The sequence below is a fragment of the Lipophrys pholis genome (assembly GCF_963383615.2).
Source record: "Lipophrys pholis genome assembly, chromosome: 22".
Classification (NCBI taxonomy): domain Eukaryota; kingdom Metazoa; phylum Chordata; class Actinopteri; order Blenniiformes; family Blenniidae; genus Lipophrys; species Lipophrys pholis.
The window spans coordinates 11,877,133-11,901,715 of NC_137644.1; the positions used below are offsets into that span (position 1 = coordinate 11,877,133).

At 43.1% G+C, this 24,583-nt stretch overlaps 1 protein-coding gene across 1 annotated transcript in view; it reads left to right on the forward strand.

Annotated features, from left to right (window-relative positions):
• celsr1a (cadherin EGF LAG seven-pass G-type receptor 1a) overlaps nt 1-16,612 on the forward strand; it is a gene marked incomplete at its 5' end in the record, with an annotated part of 80,648 nt that extends 64,036 nt beyond the window's left edge. The window contains 23 exons of the mRNA XM_080491622.1: nt 42-183; nt 1,297-1,417; nt 2,232-2,415; nt 3,121-3,222; nt 4,969-5,060; nt 5,354-5,563; nt 5,668-5,851; nt 5,941-6,084; nt 6,172-6,355; nt 6,661-6,828; nt 6,954-7,080; nt 7,174-7,374; nt 10,442-10,616; nt 10,871-10,983; nt 11,405-11,484; nt 11,572-11,698; nt 11,795-11,920; nt 12,013-12,146; nt 14,043-14,143; nt 14,231-14,371; nt 15,017-15,289; nt 15,384-15,768; nt 16,377-16,612. Of these exons, the coding sequence (XP_080347748.1) occupies nt 42-183; nt 1,297-1,417; nt 2,232-2,415; nt 3,121-3,222; nt 4,969-5,060; nt 5,354-5,563; nt 5,668-5,851; nt 5,941-6,084; nt 6,172-6,355; nt 6,661-6,828; nt 6,954-7,080; nt 7,174-7,374; nt 10,442-10,616; nt 10,871-10,983; nt 11,405-11,484; nt 11,572-11,698; nt 11,795-11,920; nt 12,013-12,146; nt 14,043-14,143; nt 14,231-14,371; nt 15,017-15,289; nt 15,384-15,768; nt 16,377-16,401 (3,539 nt within the window). The 3' untranslated portion in view covers nt 16,402-16,612. The remainder of the gene's footprint in view (nt 1-41; nt 184-1,296; nt 1,418-2,231; nt 2,416-3,120; nt 3,223-4,968; nt 5,061-5,353; nt 5,564-5,667; nt 5,852-5,940; nt 6,085-6,171; nt 6,356-6,660; nt 6,829-6,953; nt 7,081-7,173; nt 7,375-10,441; nt 10,617-10,870; nt 10,984-11,404; nt 11,485-11,571; nt 11,699-11,794; nt 11,921-12,012; nt 12,147-14,042; nt 14,144-14,230; nt 14,372-15,016; nt 15,290-15,383; nt 15,769-16,376) is intronic.
• Nucleotides 16,613-24,583: the final 7,971 nt, after the last annotated feature.

Below are 24,583 nucleotides of genomic sequence, written 5' to 3' on the forward strand. Positions count from 1 at the left end.
CTGCTCTGTATGGTTGACGCGTCGGTTCTTCTCCGTCGCAGGCTACTTTGGGAAGGAGTGCATGGACGCGTGTCAGCTCAACCCCTGTGAGCACGTCTCCACTTGTGTCCGCAAGCCGAGCTCCTCCCACGGTTACACCTGCGAATGCGGGCTGAGTTACTACGGGCAGTACTGTGAAAACAAGTAAGGATGTGTTGTGAGGCCCACTCATCGTCTCGGTAATACAGGGCCTTGGATTTCTTTAGTGGTCAAACAGGGTAATTTTCAGTACACACTGATCAGTGTAAAAATGGCAGAACAGTCATTGATATTTATTTATTGAAAAATGTTTTTTGCCTCCTTTAAGACACTTTTCCATTGGTTTATGTTTGAAGTGTTTTGGTACAGGTTTTTTTAGCCCATAATCTGATCTCAGTAGTGCATGAGTGTGTGTTCAAGTGTGTGTGTGTGTGTGTGTGCGTGTGAGGGAAAGAGGCAGACTTCAGTGGGAAGTAACCAAATATTGTTCATCTATCGGGGATTTTATCTGGCACTTGTGTGACAGTTCATGTGAATGAGCAGCCCTCGATTTAGACGCAGTCATTTCCTCCTGAACGCTGACCCCTCCTTCTCCCCAAAGCGATACGCATCGCTCCCCGTCTTAACCGGGATGTGGGATTCCCCCTCCACGCCTCGCTGAGCCTCCATAGGTGTTTAGTCTTTCCTGCCCTCATCCTGCCGCCCGCTCCCTATCGGATCACAGCGCGGCGATGGAGATCACATCTCTCCCCGGAGAGGAAGAAACCATGCGTGTGTTCATCTGAGCGAGCCAAGCAGACTCACTCATGTAGAGGAGGTTTACTCAATTTGGAGATAAACTCTACAGATAATCAGCTGCTTGATTTGTTTTAGTCCGTGCAAAGTAAGTAACACGCCAAAGTCAGATTAGTCATCAGTTTGTGTTGTCTGACACTTTGTTTTGTTGTTGAATGTGTGTGAAAGTCACATACCGAGAAGTGGGCAACTTTTTTTTACATTAGTCATTGTGCTGTCAGACCATTCAATTACAAAACAATATTAAGCAAGATTAAGTAGCACCAAAAGCTCACAGTACATACATATCGAAGAACTGCGGGTAACTGAGATTTTGAAGTTATTTTGTTAAAACAGGCCGAAGCCTTCACTCATTGTGCACCTTTTAACAATTCTGCCACCATAAATTCCACTGAGTGAAAGTCATCTATTGTATCTACGACTACCAACAAGATTCAGATTGTATTTTTGTGTTAATTACTTTCACGTTGTGCCTTTTGGTAGAGCGGAGAAGCCGTGTCCTCAGGGTTGGTGGGGCAGTCCCATGTGCGGCCCCTGCAACTGTGACACAAGTCGAGGGTTTCATAAAGACTGCAACAAGACCACCGGGGAGTGCCGCTGCAAGGTAATACAAGCAGGAGTGGATTTTTCTTGGGGTTTTTTTGTTGTTTTTTTTTTACCTTTGAGGTCCGGAGAATCACACCCAATGCGACAGTGTCACATTTTAAATGCTGAGATAGTCGAATGACCTTATAAGTAACAACTTGAAGAGAAAATACATAATATGTATTTTTAAGACGATGAGAAGAAACATTTGTTTTTTGGGGAAATGGATTTATTGAATGAGACAAAAGAAAGGAGATAAGCTTCAGTTTAAGTGTAACCGTGAGAACTGTTGCATACATGTGAAGCAGGTTTTGCATGAAGCCTGCTTAGTAAAGCATTATCTTGCATGAGAACATTATTATGATAATTAATTTGATGAATGGAGACAACAAAGCTTTAACGGAATAAATGTAGGTATTCTGAAGTAGTGTCTTAAACAATTATATATGAAATATATGTTAAGGAAAAAGGTTTAATTATAATAGGCTGATTATATCAACTCTAGAAAGTTGGATTTTACTTACTGTGAAAGCTAAGAATGTTCAAATATTGATTTTATTCTCCAATCTGCTCTTTATTATTATTTAATGTTTAATTTTTGGCTTTACAGTGAAACTTGAGTCGATGTTCTGCTGTACATAATCCACTTTGATGTTCTTGGATGTGAACAAAAAAGAAAAAAATTGAGTTTAACTGTAGACCACAGATGAACTGTAAACCACGCCTCACAATGAAGATTGTGAAAAAGAGAACTTAAACCAAAGAAGAAACAATCGGAAACTTTTCCATTTTCTGCAAGATTAGTAATCTGTGTCTTTTCCTCCTTCCTGCAGGAGAACTACTACCGCCCAGAGGGCGAGGACACGTGCTACCCCTGTGAGTGCTTCTCCGTCGGCTCCGAGTCTCGGACGTGCGACCCCGTCACCGGGCAGTGCCCCTGCAAGGGGGGCGTCATCGGGCGCCAGTGCAACCGATGCGATAACCCCTTCACTGAAGTCACTGCCACCGGATGCCAGGGTATGTGGAAAGCAACCGTCTCCGTGTAAATGTAAATCGAGCTATACAAGCACATGAGCAGTCGACTGTGTTACCATGACGACCCCACGATGTTAATAAATTAGATGGACAGTGATAAGAAAGAACCGTTTCGGGGCGTCTTGTGTCTGGAATTGCTCCGGGTTCACAAAGTGGGTCCGGATGAATCGGCGACGTGTCAAGCGGAGACAAATGGTGTCGCTCACATCTGCTGGTTGCTGCGCTTGAGCCGACTTCACATCTTTGTCGCCGCCCAGCCAAGCAGAAGAGGCGATGGCCGACTGTTGGGCTGAGCTGGCAGCGGGACTGCACACACACAAAACAGTGGCGAGTGAAAAGGAGACAAAACTTACAAAAAGTCACTCCCAGAAACTGGACATTACTCTGCAGGCAGCTTGAGCCTATGCGAAGCCCCTCGGAACTGCGGAACGTGATCAGACTTGTAAGGATCCAACGCCACAGTATCATACTTCAATATTCGTTTCTGATTCCCAGAGGGGGTTAAAATGGCTTTTGGTCCCAGGTTTTGTAACAAGGGTCAATGATGAAAGACTGTCTTGAGATTCAGATACAATCAATCTGAGTGAGTCTCAGCTTGTGTAATAACCTCCCAGGATTAATGTGGCTTAATGTCCTGGTCCTCACAAAGACCACATTCCTGTTAAAGCTTCGCTCTCTTCTCCACAGTGGTGTATGAAGTCTGTCCAAAGGCCTTTGATGCCGGCATCTGGTGGCCCAGGACCAAGTTTGGCCGCCCTGCTGCCATAAACTGCCCCAAAGGTTCCCTCGGTGAGTACACTTTCTCTCTTTAGTGACAACAAGCGTCGCGTGATTGCAGTCAGAACCGGCTGTGATCATTTCAGCAGAGATCAGACGAGTTTCAGGTAAATGATAGTGAACTTTATTTAAAAGTCAATTAGAAATTTGAGGTTAACTTCTATTTGTTTGATACAAGTGTTTTTTAATTAATTACTAACGATCAGAATTAGAATAAGCAGAATAACGATGGTCGAAGAAGTTGGTCAGTGCCTTTGGTGTGAGGTGTTGTAGAGTCATCGTCTCAGTCGAAAGGCGGGAGGTTCAATTCCTCTTCTCCACTGTACACATGTTGAAGTGTCCTTGAGCAAGACTCTGAACCCCCGAAAAGAAAAAAAGTATGAGGGTAAAATGTGAATGTTTTTTTTTTATGAAAACACACATATTCAAAACTGACTTTATTGTAACTATTAAAAAAAAAATCTAAATTATACAATAAATTTAAACTCAAATCCCTATGTGGAGCAGTTACAGAGCAGATGTACCAATCTATCTTTTTATTACTTTTTCAAACAGCAGTTAATATTAATTGTGATGGGAGAAGGAGACCCTCAAGCGTTAGGATTCTGAGACTAAAATGAGTCTTCATGTCAAGTAAAGAAGTCTGTAAACCTCCACCCTGCAGATTCGTTCGTATATTGTATATCACTGAACTGTAGCTGCATCATTGCAGCTTTATGTACTTTATATTTCATAACCGCTCTATAGGTCAAACTCTGAGGCTTAACAGCGTAGTGAAGCTCTCTGATTGGCCACAGAGAAAGTCATGTCTGGGTTTGATTGTTTGGAAACATTAGGAGCCGGCAGCAATTCTCCTCTTTTCACTGCTCGGTGTGTGCGTGCGTGCGTGCGTGCGTGCGTGCGTGCGTGCGTGCGTGCGTGCGTGCGTGCGTGCGTGCGTGCGTGCGTGAGACAGAGAAACATGTTGATAGTCACGTCACCGACGCGTTCCCAGTTCATCACTGTCCCTTTTCCTGGTTACCCTCTCAGCAACCGCCGTCGTCATGGTTACCCCTTTGTTGCCCCCTAAAGCTCGTTGGGGAATTTATATGCGAGCATCCCTCTGTGCCTCCTCTCAGCTCCAACTGGCAGGCAACAATAGCATTGGAGGAGACTTTTGCATGGGGTTGAAGTCTTTTCTTAAACAACTCTGGAGGTTGGAGTTCGATATTTAAAGTCTTGACCTAATTGGACTAATAGCTGGTATTAAAGAAGAAACCTGATCTGATAGCATCTTATCTGTCCCACTACTGGCACTACAATCACTACAATTTTTTGACTGAAATTCATTTTTGAGTTGACTTTGTACGACACTATTGTGTCATCGCACCATAAGAATAATAAAAATGCAAAATGTGACATTTAAAACTGCGAGAAATCATTTAAACTGCATTTATTCCAGTCCTAGGTTGCATTACATAATTGTGCATTTACAGTGCATTTCTTTAGACGTAGCGGCCTAAAGAGCACTCGTTCACTCAATGTTGAAATTACTGATGTTTCAGATTTAAACGTAATAAAGTAGATTTTGTCAGTTATGTAGTTTTTATATTTTTTTATCGTCAATTACTAGGCTTCAGGCACGTAAACGTAAAGTGAATGAAAACTGTAACAGGGGCAGTGGAGATGCAGCAATGGCCGGTGCAATAAGTTTCTTGGATCATCATGATTTTAATTTCTATTGATTGTTTTTGACGGGTTTTTTTGTTTCTTTTTCAGGTACTGCTATTCGCCACTGTAGCGAGAAGGGCTGGCTATCACCGGAACTCTTCAACTGCACCACAGTTACCTTCTCTCATCTGAAGAAAATGGTAAAAACCCAACAAAAGTCGAGCACAAAAACTATAAAGTCTTCAAGCATTCTCATTAATTCCTGTTCAAAATAACCAGAGTCCAAAACTCTGCATTGTGAAGAAGCTGGTGTGTCTTCAACAAAGTGTAATTTGATCACCAGTCAATATGCTATTTGAGTATTTGACCTATTGTGTGTGAACTTAAACCTAATACTCCAGGCTTAAACTATTCAAAGTCCAACTAATCCCCGGATTGACGCGTTTCCATTATTTTCCATCACCACTCCCTCCCCTCCCCCCTGTTCTTCCAGAACGAGGACCTGCGTCGCAACAGTTCGAGGATGGATGGCGAACTCTCCAAAGCCATCGTGCGCTCGCTTCATAGCGCCACCAACGGCACGCCGCATTACTTCGGCAACGACGTGAAGACGGCCGCCCAGCTGCTGAACGACGTGCTGCAGTACGAGAGCCGGCAGGAGGGCTTCGACCTCACCGCCATGAGGGACGCCGAGTTCAATGAGGTACAGACGGACAACTTTAAACTCCTTTTCGACGGACTTACAAAATATACAGAGTGGTTCCATGAAGTCTTTGATTTCAACCTTATTCTTTCCACTTTTTCCAGAACCTGGTGCGCGCCGGCAGCGCCATACTCGATCTCGAAAACAAAGACCACTGGGAGCAAATCCAGAGGACTGAGGGCGGGACCGCACATCTGCTGCGCAGCTTTGAAGACTACGCCAACACGCTGGCCCAGAATGTCCGGAAAACCTACCTGAAACCCTTCACCATCGTCACGGACAACATGAGTGAGTGGCGGATCTGCGTTCACGTTCCCTCCTGTAATGAGACCGATGTCTGACCCTTCCCCTCCGTCGCCCCCTTGTGTGTGCTTCAGTTGTGACTGTGGACTACCTGGATGTGTCAGACCCGGAGAGAGCCACGTTCCCTCACTTCGGCGACATCCAGGAGACCTACCCCAGAGAGCTGGGCTCCTCTGTCCACTTCCCGAAGTTCAACTTGCGCTCTCAGGTCCAGAAAAGTAAGAACCCGACGACAATCGGCGGAAACTCACGTTTTCTTCTCTGCTTTCGTGCTGCTTCAGCTCACACCTTTCTGTCTACCACAGTGGAGCAAACTCCTGCCCCTCCAGCTCAGACCGATGCCCCCGTGGAGGAGGAGCACACGGTGTCTGACAGGAGACGGCGCCACCTGGAGCCCGCCGCCCCTCTGCCCGTCGCCGTGGTGATAGTGTACAAGTCGCTGGGGATGCTCCTTCCGGAAAAATACGACCCTGACCGCAGGACTCTGAGGTGAACGTGTGAAAAGCATCCACCTTCCACAATCATGACCTCCTTCAGCAGCGAACACAACAGACTTTCTCCTGTTCTTTACTTAGATTAGATTACAAAGAGTAATCCAGTGAACGGCTGATTTGCCACAGAGAATACAAAGTGACGCTTAACGGGGCAGAAATAGGCAAAAAGACTCTACCTGAATCCTACAAACTCTCCACGCCTGCGTCTGTGTGCGAACTCGAACCTCACATTTCATAATCTGCCATCAAATGGAGAGTTGGCTGCAGACATCAATTAATCCTGTATGTATGTGTGTGTAGGGTCCCCAACCGCCCAGTGATCAACTCGGCCATAGTGAGCGCTACCGTCCACAATGAGGGTCCACCTCTTCCCACTATCCTGGACCCCCCGATCACCCTGGAGTACACGCTGCTGGAGACAGAGGAGCGGACCAAGCCTGTCTGTGTGTACTGGGACCACTCCATCAGGTGAGTCAGGATATTCAACACATAGATCCTTGCATACAGAGCTATTCAGTCGGCTATCTGGTGCAAATGAAAAGCATTTATAGTCGTCTATGCTGATGCCTGTTCTCTGTGTGTTTGTGTGATAGCATTGGAGCATCAGGCGGGTGGTCCTCCAAAGGCTGTGAGGTGCTCAACAGGAACAGCAGCCACATTAGCTGCCAGTGTAACCATATGACCAGCTTCGCCGTGCTGATGGACATTTCCAAGCGAGAGGTACGGCTGAAATGTCCCAATCCTCTTATAACGTCCACATATGATCCTTTCTGTCGTTCAAGTGTGAATAATGTCCCGCTCCCTCCCCCTCAGCACGGTGACGTTCTCCCCCTGAAGATCGTCACCTACACCACGGTGTCGGTTTCCCTGTTCCTCCTCCTCCTCACCTTCATCCTGCTGTGCCTCTTACGCCGGCTCCGCTCCAACCTGCACGCCATCCACAGGAACCTGGTGGCGGCGCTCTTCTTCTCCGAGCTTGTCTTCCTGCTCGGCATCAATCAGACGGACAACGTGGTCAGTATATTAACATCTGTGATCGATGGCGGGTCGTTGTTCAATGCAACTTATCAATTTGACTAACCAATGAGAAGCATCAGCGATGATACATCAGCAACACGCTGCTTCATCATTGAAAAATTTGGAATTGTGTTGGGAGAGTCAAGTTATAAGAGTGATATCGGTGTGTCGCAGCAAACAAATTCGATTTGGGAATTTTGGGAATTAATCTTTTAACAACTCCAAAAAAAAAGAAGCTGCTGTTGGCCAGCTGAGGAAATGCCTCTCACCGTAACAGCCTCATTTGCAGGTCTACTCTACATTAAGATGAGATAAATCCTGCACAAGGCAGGTAGAGAAAAGTTCATCAGTGAACAGTTCATTAGTGAACAGTTCATTAGTGAACAGTTCATTTCTGTTCCAGAAAGTCTTCTTGTGCCTATGATGCAAAACGTCCCTTGAATTCTTCCCTGTTGCTTCCTGTATTACTGTATCAAAAACCAGAAAGAGATTCAGTGTGGCCTGCAGGCAGCTCAGCTCAGGCGTCTTAAAGCTTAATGAGGCGGGGCCCTTCCAGAAAGTCTTTCTTCATTCGTCAGATTCTGCGGTTTGATGATTGAATAATAAAGGGGGGGGGGAAGTCAGGAATGTGCTGCCTGCCAAGTTTTTACCTCCCATAAGTGCATTTTAGTGAACCGACGGGGCCGGGTGGTTGTGCCTTTTGTCACTGTAAGCCTCCGTAATTAAAGTGGCGCAGTTGTTAGCCCAGTGGGTTTAGAATTTGATGGAAGAAACACAATGTGCTAATTGTTCTCGGCAGATAACGTAATTGGATGTTGAGTTTGTCACAATCACAGCCTGAAACACATACTTTACACGTACAGCGAGGGATCAAGAGATGCAGGGTTTCTTTGAAGTCGGCTCTCTCACACACACACACACACACACACACACACACACACACACACACACACACACACACACACACTGATGTGGACCAGTGCTGGAGACGTGCTGTGACTGGTACCTGTCTCCAGCAGCAGGCCTCGGGGTGGAAGGCCCTGGCACAGCTTTCCCAAAACAACTTTAGATTTAATTTTTTTTTCTCTCTTTACTAGATGAGTCTCGTGTACGGCTGAGATTCACATAACATCGATAATCTCTTAATTGACGAGCGATCCTCCTGTGTTTTATCATTCCGAGTGAGTTTTGAAGACGTAGATTCCCCGGAGCCACACGCAGACCGATTTAAAAAGTATTAAAAGGATCTTGTGTGGAGACTTTTTTTTTTTTTTCCCGTTTGTTTTCATGCCAAGAGTCGAAAGAGAAAGTCAGTACCACCCTCATCTTTGTAAACCATCACTGAACATTAGGTATGCACGTGCAATACAGCGTCCAACAGCCGTGCAACAAATTCTACTGTAAGAATTATGTTTTGCTTAAGATGAGCAGAAAGGCTTTAATGTCAGTTTCCGTTTCTCTTATTTTGGCCTCGTTAATTAAAAGAGAGAGCAAAACTCAACCTCAATACCTTTGTAAAGCCACAGCTTATGGCAGATTATAACACATTAGATTGTGTAATACTGTGTCGCAATAAAACCTGCCTCAGCCCAGAAGTGGCAAAATCCTCTAATCAGCGTCTTTAAACTCCACCCGTCTTCCTGAGTAGTGAGAAAAAGACACTCACAAATAAGTTTAATATAAATTTGTGGCTCTTTTGCTCATTGAAGCTTGAAATTGCATATTTTTATTTCATTTTAAAAAAGGCAAAAAGGTACTAAGAATGGCAGAATTTCACAATTTCTGACAGCTTTTCGAGATATAACAGCTCAAGTGGCTACACCGTATAGACTTTATGAGCTGTGTCATCTTCATTTTAAAGGTCAAACATGTTTTGTGGCTCCAGATAAATTTCATTTGGTGGAAAGTAGCTAAAACAAACTTTTTTGCCCTTAAATGTTTCAGACTTCTAGACTATTGCCAACCCTTAACAATCCAAGATGTTGATTCTAAATGTGTCAGCTCTGACGCGTCTGGCTGAACCAGATGTCTGCGAAGACAGACGTGAAGACATCATCAGGTCCAACTGTGACACTTCGTCGCAGTGGAAGTAATCAGAGAGGAACGATGCTTCTCTCTCTTCTGCATCACATGTAATCTTCTCGTTGTGTTTACGTGTCGCCGCAGCGGTAATTGGGAGCTGCTTTATGACGAGGTCACGCCTCATCATTCACGTGGCAAGAGACGTCACATCAGACACATATTTCTTGCTCAGATACCCTGTAATTACCAGTTTGAGAAAAACAAATCCACTTTAGATTCAGCCTTCGTATCTATGTGCATCCACAGTTGAGGCTAAAGAACACGACTGATCCATATGTCGCTTTTGAATGACAGAACGAGCCTGACTCTGTACTTTCAACCTTACCGAGCATCGTGATCAGGAAGAGGAAAATAAATGAGGCGTGGGAAAAATTTTTCCAGTCCTTGAATAAGTTACGGGAGTTTTGACTTTTGTGCTGTAGAAACCTTCTGACTCAGTGTGTTTTGACTGGGATGAGGAGGAGTCGAGTCAGCGTGCGTTACATTATCAACAAGCCACAGCAGAGAGGAGATTTTTAACCAACAGAACATGAATCCTATTTGTGTCTCTCCGATGTCTCCTAGATAAATCAAAAGTGCTTGTTTGTGTGTGTGCGCAAAGGCTCCATCTCGAGTTTACTTGTGTGTGTGTTTGTGTGTGTGTGTGTGTGTGTGTGTTTGTGTCAGAGATGTGGAATGCTGTTAGTGTTTGCCTCGGGCTATCTGCAGTGTGATTTATAACCCTGTCAAGGTAGTCTCTCTTTCTTCTTCTTCTCTGATCTTAGCAGGACTAAAATATGCAACATCTCAAGTGGTGGGGCATTCCCTAACACGCTGCATTTTTATAGTACACCAGAGACCCAGAGGAAGGAGGCAAAGGGGAGAATAGATGGGGGGCTGATTCAACATTATATTTGCATAAATTGACAAAACAAAGTTACCAAGTTTTTTGGAGAGGGGGGGCGAAGTGCAATGAATGAATCTATGGTTCTCCTCCTCCCAGTTTGTGTGTACGGTCATCGCCATCCTCCTCCATTACTTCTACATGTGCACCTTCGCCTGGATGTTCGTGGAGGGGCTGCACATCTACCGCATGCTGACCGAGCTGCGCAACATCAACCACGGCCACATGAGGTTCTACTACGCCATGGGCTGGGGCATCCCAGCCATCATCACCGGTGAGACACACACACACACACTCTCACACACACACACACACACACACACACACACACACACACACACACACACACACACACACACACACACACACACACACACACACACACACACACACACATGCATATTTGGAAGAAAACTAGACAGAAAATATAAAAAAGTCAAAGTTGACAGGTACAAAACCAAATTGGTTTTGTGCGGTTTTTTAAAATCTCGTACTATACATGTATTTTCGTTTTCTCTTTGTGTGCAGGTTTGGCTGTAGGCCTTGATCCTCAGGGTTACGGAAATCCAGATTTCTGCTGGCTTTCTGTCCATGACACACTCATCTGGAGCTTCGCCGGACCCATATTCGTGGTCGTTCTGGTATGTGCACAATCTTCTAATGTCTCTCATACAAGTTGTTTTCTGGCTTTTCCGAAATTAGAATGGAGTAACTTTTAAGATGTATTCCATCCATGAAAAAAATATGTTTTCCCTTGTGTGGTTGCAATAATGGATTATCAAACTAAAATGTTATATTTCAAGAAACAATATGTCTAATAGCAGCGTTGTGCTGTTTTTGTAAATGCCTCTAGTTTAACAAGTAATTCGTTAGTATCTGATGACTTTTGAAAAGAATTCGCAAGGTTGACGTGTGTCAAAACATTTTGAACGTTGAATGTTTTAACTTTTCAGCTGATTTGTTTTGCTGGAGTGAAGGTGTTCCTATTTCTTTTTGTAAAAAACCAAAAACGCGAAAATGGAAGTAAAATAAATTATCATGTATCTCTTGTTTTTCCTAAAGGTGAACGTAGTGATCTTCGTCCTGGCGGCGAAGGCCTCGTGTGGCCGCAGGCAGAAAGCTGTGGAGAAGTCCGGAGCCATGTAAGTGTCTTAGTCACTCATACTGTATCGCCGTTCTGTGTGATTTCTAAAGAATAAAAACAAATCTGTGTGTTCATCCTTTTCCAGACCTGCACTGAGGATGGCTTTCCTCCTCCTGCTGCTCATCAGCGCCACCTGGCTGCTCGGTCTGATGGCCGTAAACAGTGACGTGATGCTTTTCCACTACCTGTTTGCTGTTTTCAGCTGCTTGCAGGTATTCAACACTGTCAACTCTCAATCCACCCATGATGCACAAACTTAATGTCAACATTTTAAACGTGTCGGTGCCTTCCTTCTTTTTCCGTTACAGGGCATCTTCATTTTCTTCTGCCATGTGATCTTCAACAAAGAGGTGAGGAAAAACCTCAAGAATGTCTTCACTGGAAAGAAGAGCGTCCCAGACGAGTCCAGCACCACCAGGGCGTCTTTGCTCACAGTACGTGAAACGACAAGCGTCCCTTTAGTTCGATTTCTTCTTCTTTTTTCTTTTTCTTTTTTTTAATATTCGTCTCTTTTCCTCATCGCCAGCGCTCCCTCAACTGCAACAACACGTACGCGGAGGACGGGCTGTACCGCTCGGGCATCGGCGAGTCCACCGTCTCCCTGGACAGCACGCTCAGGTCAGCCAAGAGCCGCAGCAGCTACCTGGCTTACGCACTCAGGTACAACACACTCACTGACTGCATGGCCGCTTCTGCTGCACCACGTCTGTGCATGTCTGTTTTCGGCTTGTCTGCATGTTTTATCCCCCCCCCGCATGTTAGCCACTGCATCGTGTCTCACACTTACTAACACATCCCAAGCTCCTAATTTATCACTGTAAACACACACACACATACACACACTGTGTCTTCCTTCTCCACCTTCTCCAAAAAGAATCTCTATGTTTATCCATTTCTGGACAACTTGCATGCATGGCAGCCACTCATGGGTACTTGCACTGTGTAATATTTCTGTGAGCACGGCTGGTGCATGGCCTGGTGGCGAAAAAACTGATATGCACAAATAGAAAATGTTTTACTGAAACCAACCAAAGAAGAAACCAGTGAGAATAACAGGATTCATTCTGTCATCTGTGTCGTTTTATTGTGAGAGCTCACATGATATGGTTTGTGCTACTGTGAATCATTTTGAGTGGGTCAATGATCTGTAAGCATTTCACTTCACTAAATCATGAGTGCGTTTATAAGGAACTTGGGTTTGCGATACTATAAACTAGTGTTGTAGAAGTTACTGAAAATTGATGACAGTTACTTATTACATATCACAGCAAAGAAATGGTAACTGCGTACCTGGAAGATAATTGCTTTTAATCATTTCTCAGTTTAGTGGTACTGAAGATACAGGCTCATGATAATACATAAGATCATGTTTCTCCAGATTGAGTTAGTCCAGGATAAATGAGGAGCATCTTGTCTCGTAAACAGGAGTTTAGTGAAATAGTAATAGAGCAACTTTTCATGGAAACAACAGTTTTGGATCATGTTAATATGATACTGGTTAAAGCTACTGCTGTTTTTAGGTGCAGCATAATTAATGGACCACCGCAAAGTTTAATAATCGCAACACTGTTGCTTGTTTGATGATAATAATCAGTTATTACCGAATTTTCGATTCGGCTGCATCTATTCTTCAAATATGGTATCATATGCAGTGTTGTGCCATTTGTCAAAAGAAAACGTTAGTGTAATGTTACTTCGCTGTCTCATACATCTGTGTGTTTTCACTTTATCACAGGCATGTTTTCATTGCTGGGGCGTCACGTTACATTTACGTGCAGGCTTTAACATTTTTACATCGAGGTTCGGCCTGACTGTGCGCCTTGGCTCGTAAAGCTGTCATCTGGGAAACTCGAGACCGAAACTCGGGTCAATGAGAGCAAAAAATCTGTGTGTGTGCGTGGGGGGGGGGGTTCAGCAGGCTGCCTGTGTGAGAAGCAGAGACGTACATGTATAAAAAAAGAGGTAGAAACATGAAAAGAAGGAGAAATGTGGACTAGATAAGCATGGATGGGGGACGACTCGAGCGTACCTGCTGAGGTGTGAATGTAATGGAAACCTCTTCCCCTGCAGCTGTTGGCTCGTCTTCAGCTGCTTCTAGAAGCTCCTCTTAGATCACACATCAGACAGGCGAAGCCCCCAAAAGCAGGTTTTCCCCTACAGGCAGCTTCTCACAGAGACTGAACTAGAACTGCTTCGGACCTCTTTTGGCTCCCGTCTGTTGCATTGGAGCTCGAAACATGTGGATGCTTGAAATATTAAACTCAGGCAAGGCCAAGGTTTGAGGTGTGATAATGAATTAGTACGTCTGTCCACGAAAAACTGTCTGTAATCCGAAACACCTGAGCCGCATTTTCATATGCCTTTCGTGTGTGTTGATGCAATCAACAGATGTTTTGTAATGAGAGACGTCTTGTGTGTCAGCTGTTCCACCTTAGAAGCCTGAAAAGGAGAAAACACGAGTCGGGGCTTGAACCGTAACGACACCGTACTTCCCCGCTCTGTTTCCTCTAAATCTCCACCTGCGCTGCTCCGCTCATTCTTCCCTTGTTTTCCCAGGGAGGAGTCGGGTCAGAAGCCCAGCTTATCTTCAGGAACTGCTAAAGGACACACAGATCTGGATGGACCTTTGTTCCACAGGAACGGCACCAAAGGAGACGGTGAGTTTTTTTGCCTTTCAAATTCAATCAAATCCGAGCACCATGCCAATGCACCTGCCTCAACCCTGTACCACCTCGCCCCGTCAGACTCCGATTCAGACAGCGAGCTGTCAGTGGACGAACACAGCTCCTCCTATGCCTCCTCCCACTCCTCCGACAGCGAGGACGACGACATCGACGTCAAGCCAAAGTGGAACAACGAGAGGCCCCTTCACAGCACCCCGAAAGGTTTGTCCAGTTCGAGCCTGAACAGAATCCAAACTGCAAATGTTTACCTCATTTTTAGTGCAAATTATTATTATTATTCACTATTTGTTACATAACCTGAACAAGGTAAAGTATTGGTGATGGAGGTGTGCAGCTGCTGCTTGCTGCTGACTACAATAACCTGCATTTTGTGTTTTTCACCAAAATCCCATTCGCTTTGACTGGCCAATTATTCCCAAATTCTCTCCATGTTTTGATATGCTTTTTCTGTACCTGCTAGTTAGACTAGTTACCCGCTGAAACTCCGGGCCTCTGGGGCATAGACTTGTTAAAACGAATGCAGAGGATAGAATCTTTGCGCCCTGCCTCTTAAAGAGGCAGGCACACACAATAAGTAAACTTTTTATCGAAATCTCAAGCGAGCACCTCAGCCCTTTGGCAACTTCCTTCATCTGTAATCTCTGGTCTTAGTTTTTGACATTTGTGCTCCATTTATAAAATGGTGTAATCCTATCAAATAGATGAGGAAAAAGCAGTTATTTCTGTTGGAAAAGTGTTAACACACTACGATCTTGGAGTTCTAGTTTGGATGTGCATTTAAAAAAAAATACAGAAATTGCTGTTTCACTCATATTTTGAATTTTTTATTTTTTTTAATCTTACTAGCGGATGCGGGGTCCAATCACGTGAAGCCTTACTGGCCCATCGAGGCCACCACAGCCAGCGACAGCGAGGACCCGGGCGGGGCAGAGAGGCTCAGGGTGGAAACCAAGGTGAACGTGGAGCTGCACTCGGAAAACAAGCTCAACCATGTCGGCGAAAAAGAGAAGGACGCCCTCCCCCAGGAGAGGGACAAACAGACTCCGACGAACGCGAAAGACGCCGCTCCTCCCGGTCCGCCCAACAGCAACAGCAACCACCAGCCGGAGCAGAGGAAAGGTGAGACGGGAGAGTTTTGTGTTCGCGGCGCGGCTGAATGAGAAACTCGGTTTCATCCGGCGGAGTAATAATTCTCCCCCCCCGTGCGATTCAGGTATCTTGAAGAACAAGATCAGCTACCCTCCTCCGCTCGCCGACAAGAACATGAAGAACCGTCTTAGGGAGAAGCTGAGCGACTACAACTCGCCCACCATCACCTCGCCTCCCACCAACAACAACAACACCTCCTCGTCTCCGCCGCCGCCCTCCTACGTCAACATCATGACCCCTTCGTCCCGCACGTCCTCGCTCACGTCCAACGAAGGCGGCCGCCTGGGCAACCACGGCGGCTCCGGCTCCCTCATCAAGCCGCCGGTCGCCCCGCGGCCGCAGATCCCCGCCGGGCCGCCACCCGCGGGCATCTACAGGGAGACCAACGGGGGAGTGGCCATGCACTTGAAGTCGGGGACGGTCAACGGAGGAAACGAGTCTGACTCAGAGTAAGGAGCGAATGGTATCGGATCAGTTAGAAATAAAGGTTTGGCAAGATGAATTAAATAAACAATCTTTGACCTACTGATCACAAACGTTTTCAATTTGGGAGGGTCACCATGACTCCTGATACTTTGACATTTCAGGAGGAGAGAAGATCTCACTCACTCACATTACTCATTTATTTGCAATGTCACGTTTACTCATGAGTTAAGAGTTATAAATACTGTATTGACATACACTCATCTTGCCAAACTTAATTTTCTATATGAAAGCAAAAAGACATGAATGTAGATTGAAGATCCTTTATGGTTAAATCCTAAGAAATGATCTAAATTCACACTGCATGAATCATGAGGCCACTCACAGTTGTAAAACTCACTTTTTGGAAAATGTCCAATCATTTCATTTTTTTGAACTAGTAGTTAATGTTAAGCATGGAATAACTCAACCAAATTTGCTGCATGGTGATCTCCTGCATCCCTGCACTCACCCTCACCTTGCATGTCCGTGTCCTGTTTTTGTCCCTCGTATCCATCCATCCATCCATCCACCCATCCATCCACCCCCTCCCTCCCTCCTCTCCCACTCCCCTCGCCTGTCCTCCGTTTAACAGCGGCAGTAATGAGACTTCCATCTGACCTGTTAGGAAAACCCTGACCAGCCCGCCCTTGTGAGAAGAGGAGCCGAGGAAGCCGCCGAAGGAGGGGAGGCGTGAAGTTTGGGCCGTGGAGGGGAGATTTAAAAGAAAAGAACTTCCCCGAGCCCAGTCTGCACCGTCGAATCCCTCTTCCTACATCTCCGCTCTCTGGAGAGCAGTATTAATTGCAGACTTCAGGACTGCCTGGGACTAAAAAAGAAAAAGAAAAAAAAAACAGATGATGAAAAGGTGTGAGAAATGATAAAGGGAATGCTGTGTTGGACGCAGTGGAGCCACGTGTGCCAAAACCACTACGCAGGGGGGGGGGGGGGCTTGGACAAAGAGTCAAAAGATGAAGAATCCATCACAAGCTGTAAATTTAAGAGAGAGACAGTCGGGCGAGCATTCACTGAGCTTCAGCCTTCACAAGGTGGTACAGTCGCATTTTGTAGTCCAAATGGATTTCAAGGACTACAAGTCCCTCAAGTGTCGTTTCCAGCCTGTCCTCAAAAGACTCTGATACTGAACTGCACTGTCTCACACTAAGTGCTCTTTTCTCCTTTTTTCTTCTTTTTTTTTTTTTAACTCAAAGAACGGCTCCTGCTGCCTTTCAGTGTATTTAGAGTGTAATTAATGTGTAGATACATTTTAAAAGGTGAAGAAGAAATGGTTTATTTTGTATCGCAAGCGGAACCGAGGGCGAGTTTGCTAAACTACAATAAGTTTTTAAAAAAAATCGCTTCAACATGCTGGTTTGAGAGACAGAGAACGACAGTCCCCGTGCCTTCTTCTTCTTCTTCTTCTTCTTCTTCTTCTTCTTCTTCTTCTTCTTCTTCTTCTCCCTCGTCTGAAGCCTTAAAAACTCTCCGGCGCACTGTGATAGCCTGTAGCAGGCTCTGTGGTGGCATGTTGGGAGGCGTGTGCGAGTGCGTGTTAACAAAAAACCAGAAAGGCCGAAATGAACATTAATCACAAAGGAATGAAGAGGATTTTTTTTTTTTTTTTTTTTTGTCTCCCTCTGGTTGAAAACTCTTTTGTTTTTCAGTACAAGCACTATAGAACCTGAAGCCTTCTTTTCCAGTGTCCGTCCCGGCCGGGGTTTTTCCACAACACAACGCAACGCACTCCTCGCAAAACCAAAGTCACGAGATACAGGAACTAGTAAAGAAAAGTGTTGGAATTTCGTTCAGTTGAACTCGGTTTTCTTTTTCAAATCAATTTAAAAAAAAAAAAACATGCTTTGTTGATCTTTTGTAGCATTAGATGAGCCACAGAATGAACTCCTGCCATCAGATAAAGTGAAAATTCATCAAATTGGTGTTTTTGATTGCTATATTTTCAATGACTTAAAAGTCAGAATGACACAAACTTCGATGTATTCCGCAGCTAATACAGAAAAAAGACTTGCGTTACAGTTTGTTTACCAGTCACTGAATGCCTTCGTACACCCCCGCCAGTGTTTTGCCTTTACATAATCAATGCTGTTTGTAACTGTTCAGTTTTTTTTTTTTTTTTCCTTTTTGTATGATCCCAGACACTGGAAATGTTTTGTAACATAATGTATATTTATTTTTTATGGTTTTAAGACACTGGAAAGAAACAAAATATGATTGTGACTGTAAAATTAAAACCGACCTGATGAATTTTTAAATGTCTCGTTGACTTGGCGCTGCTCGGGAGAGATGAGGGAGCGTCCACTTTTTAGGGACCTGACGAGTAACAGGAAATGGTTTGTCACTTCAGAATTTTCGGGACTTTTGTGTTTTGGTGCAAATATGAGAAGGTATAAAAGAGCCACTTCAGTGTAAAAATTGAATTGAACGCCTATGAATTTAATTTCATAGCGTCAAACATTAATGCATTACAAGCTTCAGTCTTAAGTAGAAAAAAATGTGGCAGCACTAATATATATGTATATATATATATGATATTGTGTCAAGAGGAGAGCCACACAGTCTCAACCTACGGCAGCATAACTATGAAATGCCCATAATGACCTGTGCCATTATTATCTGAACATCAAAAGAAGAATTTAAGCCTCATTTTTAAAATGTTTGAGGAATTTAAACTTTGGAACAAGTCGCACAATAGTGATTTTCCTCAAGTACTTGTGGTTTTAGTGGGAAAATGAGGAGGATTGGTTTGAAAGAACAGGTAAGTCAGTGTTGGACTAATTCCAGCACAGATGAATGAACTTAAACTGGGTTCAAACTGGAAACATGATGTCCATACAAGGGAATGTAAGGAGAGACAGTTCAGTAGGTTTGTGAGAGGGTTGGGGAGGCGTGGGGTGGGTGGGTGGGGGTGGGGGTGGGGGGGGGGGGGGGGGGGGGGGGGGGGGGGACTCTAAGGAGCATGTTCAAACTACATGACCTTTAATGAGAGTTTACTGTCAGCTTGGGTAATATGTCTGCTTTACAATGACTGTGTGTGTGTGTGAGTAACTAATAATGAGCGGTTCAACCATCTTTCTTTGTCATGTAGACATTGTGTTTCACAGCAGCCGCAGCGGGCGACATGGATGGATGATGAGGCAACTGAGCCTCTGGGCACAGACTCGTAAAAGGCCTCTTATCCATCTGTACCATGATAACAAGACGTCCATACAGGAAAACAGTAGAAATGATTTATGCATTATGAGTCTTTGTGTGTTTGCATCAGCTTATTTAAATGCGTTTGTGCTGATTCTCTCACTATTAGTTGATTTAGATGTCGTTATTGTCATTTTATGTTTCAGCTGTTTATCTGTCATTACTTTTCACATCTTTATAGTCTTTTGGTATTTATTACTTCAATTTTCATTCCTCCTGTCTTAAAGTGTGTATCTCTTTCTACTTTTCTTTATCATTGCAGTTGTCTTTTTCACACCCATCAGTCCTCAGTTTGCTTCTCTTGCAGATTTAATTCATTTTCCATGTTTTTCTTCTTATTTTAAGTGTTAAAAACTGTAGTTTTACATATTCTGTGTTTTTTGTGACCAGTTCGTGTGTATTTTAGTAACTTGTCCAAGAATGTTGGCTATAACCATAAACATCAAATGTTCAGTTCTTCAGCTAGAAGAGGAAACAGTAGAGGATATGTCTAAAGAAATAGGTTCAGAATTTAAAGCGCAGTAAATATGTAAGTAAAAACTATTTTTTTCATTAACCATGCTTTTGTTTTTTCTTGTTTTGCATTGTCAAACACTAATTTTGTGATTTATCAATGGCTAGACACAACCACTAATGTAATAATGGCCTATAATGTGAAAATGTGACCATTTTAGAAGCCAATAATACCAGTAATTTTCATTTGATAGGATTTTCCCAGAGCTAAAGGCTCCATATGGCCTCCTGACCGTATGATGCTCGGGTCGGTGTTACAGAATGTAACAAAACAAACAGCGTTATAATGGTTTGATTGGTCCGAAGCCAGTTTTTTCCCCCAAAGAAATATTTTACTCTGTTTCTCCACATTTTTCCACAGCTAAATCCACTTTGTCCTGATATTTCACGGTAAGCCTGCTCTTGTATCTAACATCTCCTCACTTTAATGATTACATACCTTAGATGGTAGTGGATCAAAAGACTACTACGATTTTTTTTTTTTTTTCCTTCATGCTTTTGCTAAAGTCACAATATGGACCTGTGTCTTAAATGCGTAAAAGCTTGTCAGGGGTCAGATGTCATACCCTGGCCTGGAAGACAATGTCTGTGCCAACTCTATTGTACAAAGACATACAGGTGCTGCCGGTGGTACTGCCAAGTGAATTATTGTGGGAGGCAGAGTGAAAGGTTAGACAGCAGGTTCGAGTTTCACAAGCCTGTTGGGCGCTTAGTTGGTATAGCAACTGAAGGCAGTCATCGTCGTCACCAACCCCCCGTCCCCCCCAAGGTAACAAAGATAAAGTAAGGAGCTGGAACACAGGGATCCTGTCAAAATATGACATGTGGTGGTATTAGTTGTCACGAACTCTTGTAATCGTGAAACCTGTAAGTCTGAAGTATCTACACTTATCACACACTATCTGCATTTCTATATCTCCTTTTCTTTATGTTACATGACTTTCATTTCTCTAATTAACCTGTCACAACACGCATCATCCTGTCAAGTGGCCTATATTTCATATCCGAATAAAACCTTCAAGTTGAAACCCGAGGAGCTGATCCTGTCCAGGTAGCTGCTCTATCAGGTTGACCCTCTGCCCTCCTCTTTATCTCCCCCCCATCACAGCGAGGCCAACTCAATAATTCAGAGCCCAGAGCCTCAGCTGGCATTTCTGTGAAGAAAATAAGGCGGAAAGAGCAGATGAGTGTTGCAACTGCGCCATCTTCTGGTGAATCATGCAAAGTTGTATGTGTGGAGACTTAACCTCAGGATCCTCGCTGTTCATGCAGAGGCGGTGTTCAGGCTGCTTCCATTTTCCAACTGTTAGTGTAATTTCTTTGTTTGTGTTGTTAATGCAGAGGTGCTCTAACAAAACAAGGCGAACTGACACTCCTGTTTTTTAGTCTGTTTGACCCATTGTCATAAGTTATCACGTTGTCATCTTTCTTTTTCTTTTTATGTCATAACCTGAAAATGACATGGGTGGTTCCATACCATGATCTTCACAAGTCAGATTCATTATGATTTTGTTACCTCGCTAAACCTTGATATCCCAACTGATTCATACTGAAGAGCTCAAACTAATTCAACTGATGCCTTTATGAGTCAGGGAATTTGGCAATAATACACTGAACGTAATTACAAAAGGCCTTGTTTTGAGCTCGGTGAAAGAATCTTTTAAGGGGAAAGAAAAGCTTGTAATGCTGGCATACTATTGTTGTGCGAAGGTTTTTTTTTTTTTTACAGGATTTTGTATTCACACAATATCAAATCTGGTATTGAGCAGGTATGAGTGGCTCTCTGGCTGATTTTGCCCAGCAGGCCTGGCAACCCTGCAGCAGGCATTACTGAATGATCAACAAAAAAAGTTAATTTGGGAAATTGGCTTTAAAAAAAAAAAAAAAAGATTTTGAACACTCATATTCGTCTGATTTACTCCCAGCTACTCTTTAAATTAAATAAGGAAAATAAGAAATTAAGAGTGACTGTTATATTCAGAGGTTCACCCAAAGATTTAAACATTAGATAAAAAGGAATTAAGTAAAACACTTAACACAGCTCAAATAGATATTTACAGTGTTTATATTTTTCCTCATATTTACACTTAAATAGACCTCCTCATGACATTCTTTCTTATTGTTTATTTGCTGAAATGCGGCCCAAAGGAAGAGAGATTACTATTTAATCAACCTTCCTGTCAATATGTGCTTTGCATCAGCAGCCTTTGACGTCCGTCCCGTCTTTCCTCTCAACTGTCCTATAATTGACTCTGAATGCTCTGCCAGTTGCATAAGAAGCACGCTGTTGTGCAACCCTCCAGAAAATGCTGGTTTGGGATTAAGAGGTTTATTACAGGGTTTCTAAATGAGTGCAGACAGAGGATTTAGAAAATCTCAACAGCGCTAGTCTCACTAGAAGACATCTGAGGAAGAGCCGAGGCCAGGAATCCATTGTGTGCATGTTTGCTGGGGATTCCCACCTGAAGGTTTTGAGCAACGAATGATTCCTTTCTGTGACCTTCACAATGATTATGTAACAGGGATTAACAAGGATTTTTTTGATTGATTCCATAGTGGATCAAACATCTAAATAATAAATTGGTTGCCAGGGAGGGGAAAAGAAATCCACCATAATCTTACCTAAGCTTGCAAAGAGTATGAGTATTTTACGTTCCCCGTGTTAGAAACACATTCAGTAGGAATGAATTGATGAAAACATGCACTGATTTATATATGCGATTTATACACAACAGCTGCAATTTCTGAAGCTGGCCGGGATTCAGGATATAAAAATAAAACACCAGGAATCCCTTTAGATTGAATGCAATTGAATAAGACGATGAGTTCGAATTATAATGGATTGATTGCACATTTTGTGTGTGCCTGTGGGACCTCATCAATAACAATAATTCCTATCCAAACTCTCTATTGAAGTCCAAATCGCTACTAACACATTTCTTTATCACTCAGTGGCAGAAAACAACAAGCTGTTAACAACAACAAACAGATCTTAAGCTGTTCATCTTGAAGTGTGAACAGTTCATTTGCACACAATCAGGAAATACATATCTTTGATCAGAAATCTTCATGATCCCACAGATATGTAGCTGAGTATCTGCAAGTCTGTGAGCTATGGGGCTTTGCGATGTATTCCTGTTTTTAAATGTTTTAATATCCCATCAGCACGTTGTCCAGAGGTCTGCGACCTTTAAAAAAGAGCTCTTATTGACCTCTTTCCACCAAGTAAAACTTGTCCGGGGCTGGAAAACATTGTCAACCTTTAAAATGAGAATAAAACAACTCATATGATTGTATAAACAGAGCAAAGATCCTTAGTTCAACCACACTGAATGAAGCAGCAGCAAAAGTAAATACAAATATGGCTGAACCTCATATATACTGAAAGCAATATGCCAAAACATGAGGCTTACGTTTCAATCAGGTTTGATTACCATCTAATGCTTAAAAGTGTCATAAATTAAACCTTGCATATTGTAGACATAAGGCATCAACATCAAAATAAAGTCCGCTCTCCAACGATACCTTGAGCAGCAGGTTGGATAACAGCCAAATTACACTGAAATATTGGAATCATATTTTAAATTAGACTGTTAGCCTTATGAATAATAAAATTTTTTATATAATGGTGACACATGATACTTTTCTTTCTGCAGGTTTCCAGCCTTTTATGTAAGGTCTTAATGAAACAATGGAAAACGCCTCTCTCGCCATGCCTCACATATTTGAATAGTCAAATGAGAGACTAACCCAAACGTGTACTTCCCAACGATATTACATAATCACGTCTCTTCAACAGAATCTGTTCGAGGAAGATGGTAAGACTTAAAAAGGCCTTTTTTGCTTTTATGACGTGGATATAAAACACTGATGGTTGGGAATCTGGATCTGCTGTCGTGTTGTTGTGTTGTTTGCAGGTTTGCTGACAATCCGTGTGTTTGTGGTGCGGTGAAAACATCCGCGAGGACTAAAAGGCCAAAACTACAAGAAGGACTCTGGTGATCCTCGCTGGGCTCATTGGTAGTCTGACAACAGACATCGAGCGCTGTTGTGGTTACTTCCCTGTAATCTCTGGTCCCATCTCGGGGGTCAGGAGTCACTGGACTCCTGTTTCTCTCTCCCTTTCAGCCCTCCCCCTCGTTGCCTATTTGAACTCAAGCTGTGACAGGAGGATCGTGAAAGCAGTCTCTTAATTGAAGACCAGACAGCTACCTAAAAAGTGGGATCGCTTCAGTGAAGGCGACGAGAATCTAACATAAGAAACATGCAAAGGTTGGTGTTTTTCTTTATTTTTTTTCTCTCAGTATATTTAAGGATTTGATTTGCAGATTTGAAGTATCCAAGTGTCCATTCAGCTTGTTTGAACTCAGTGACTTGTGGATTACCTGAGGCAACCTCGGCAATGTTATGGCACCATCCACCTTTAACTGCCATGAAATCAATGGAAGTACCACAAATGATGGCCCATCGAAGACAACTCAGAATTATTGTGGTCCAAGAAACAAGGAGAAAACAGATAGCAGCTTTAGCTGGCAGTGTAAAAATCAATAAAGTAGATTATATAAAAGCTGTATCCTGTTAGAAACTGCAGTGAGCCTTATTGATTAAACTGAGATGATTAAATCAGTATTTTCTTCTGACTATAAGGGAGTTTTGTAATTTTGGAACTAACTTTGTTAGGAACGCATCTAAAGACCCTGATTTACTAATTAACAACGTAGCAATATAATGTGTAAGTTCAGAAAAGGAGAGTTTCTCTCATAATATTGAGATATATTTCCTCATTAACTGGAATATAAAAAAACATTTTTTCCATTACAAATCTTACAACAGTTGTCAGATTTTCTTTTTTTTTTTACTTAATTCATAAAAACAAGTTATTTTTCTTCAAATAGCAGGTGACATTAAAACTAATTAGTAATTAAATGAATTGTATCAGCTGTCTGGATTAAAAACCAATGTGAAAGTACATATTTTAAGATTAATAGGCGTTTACACAACCATATGCCCAAAACAATTAATAAGATCACAACATAACCAACTTGTTAGATGATTTTCTAGATTATAAAATAAAAACCC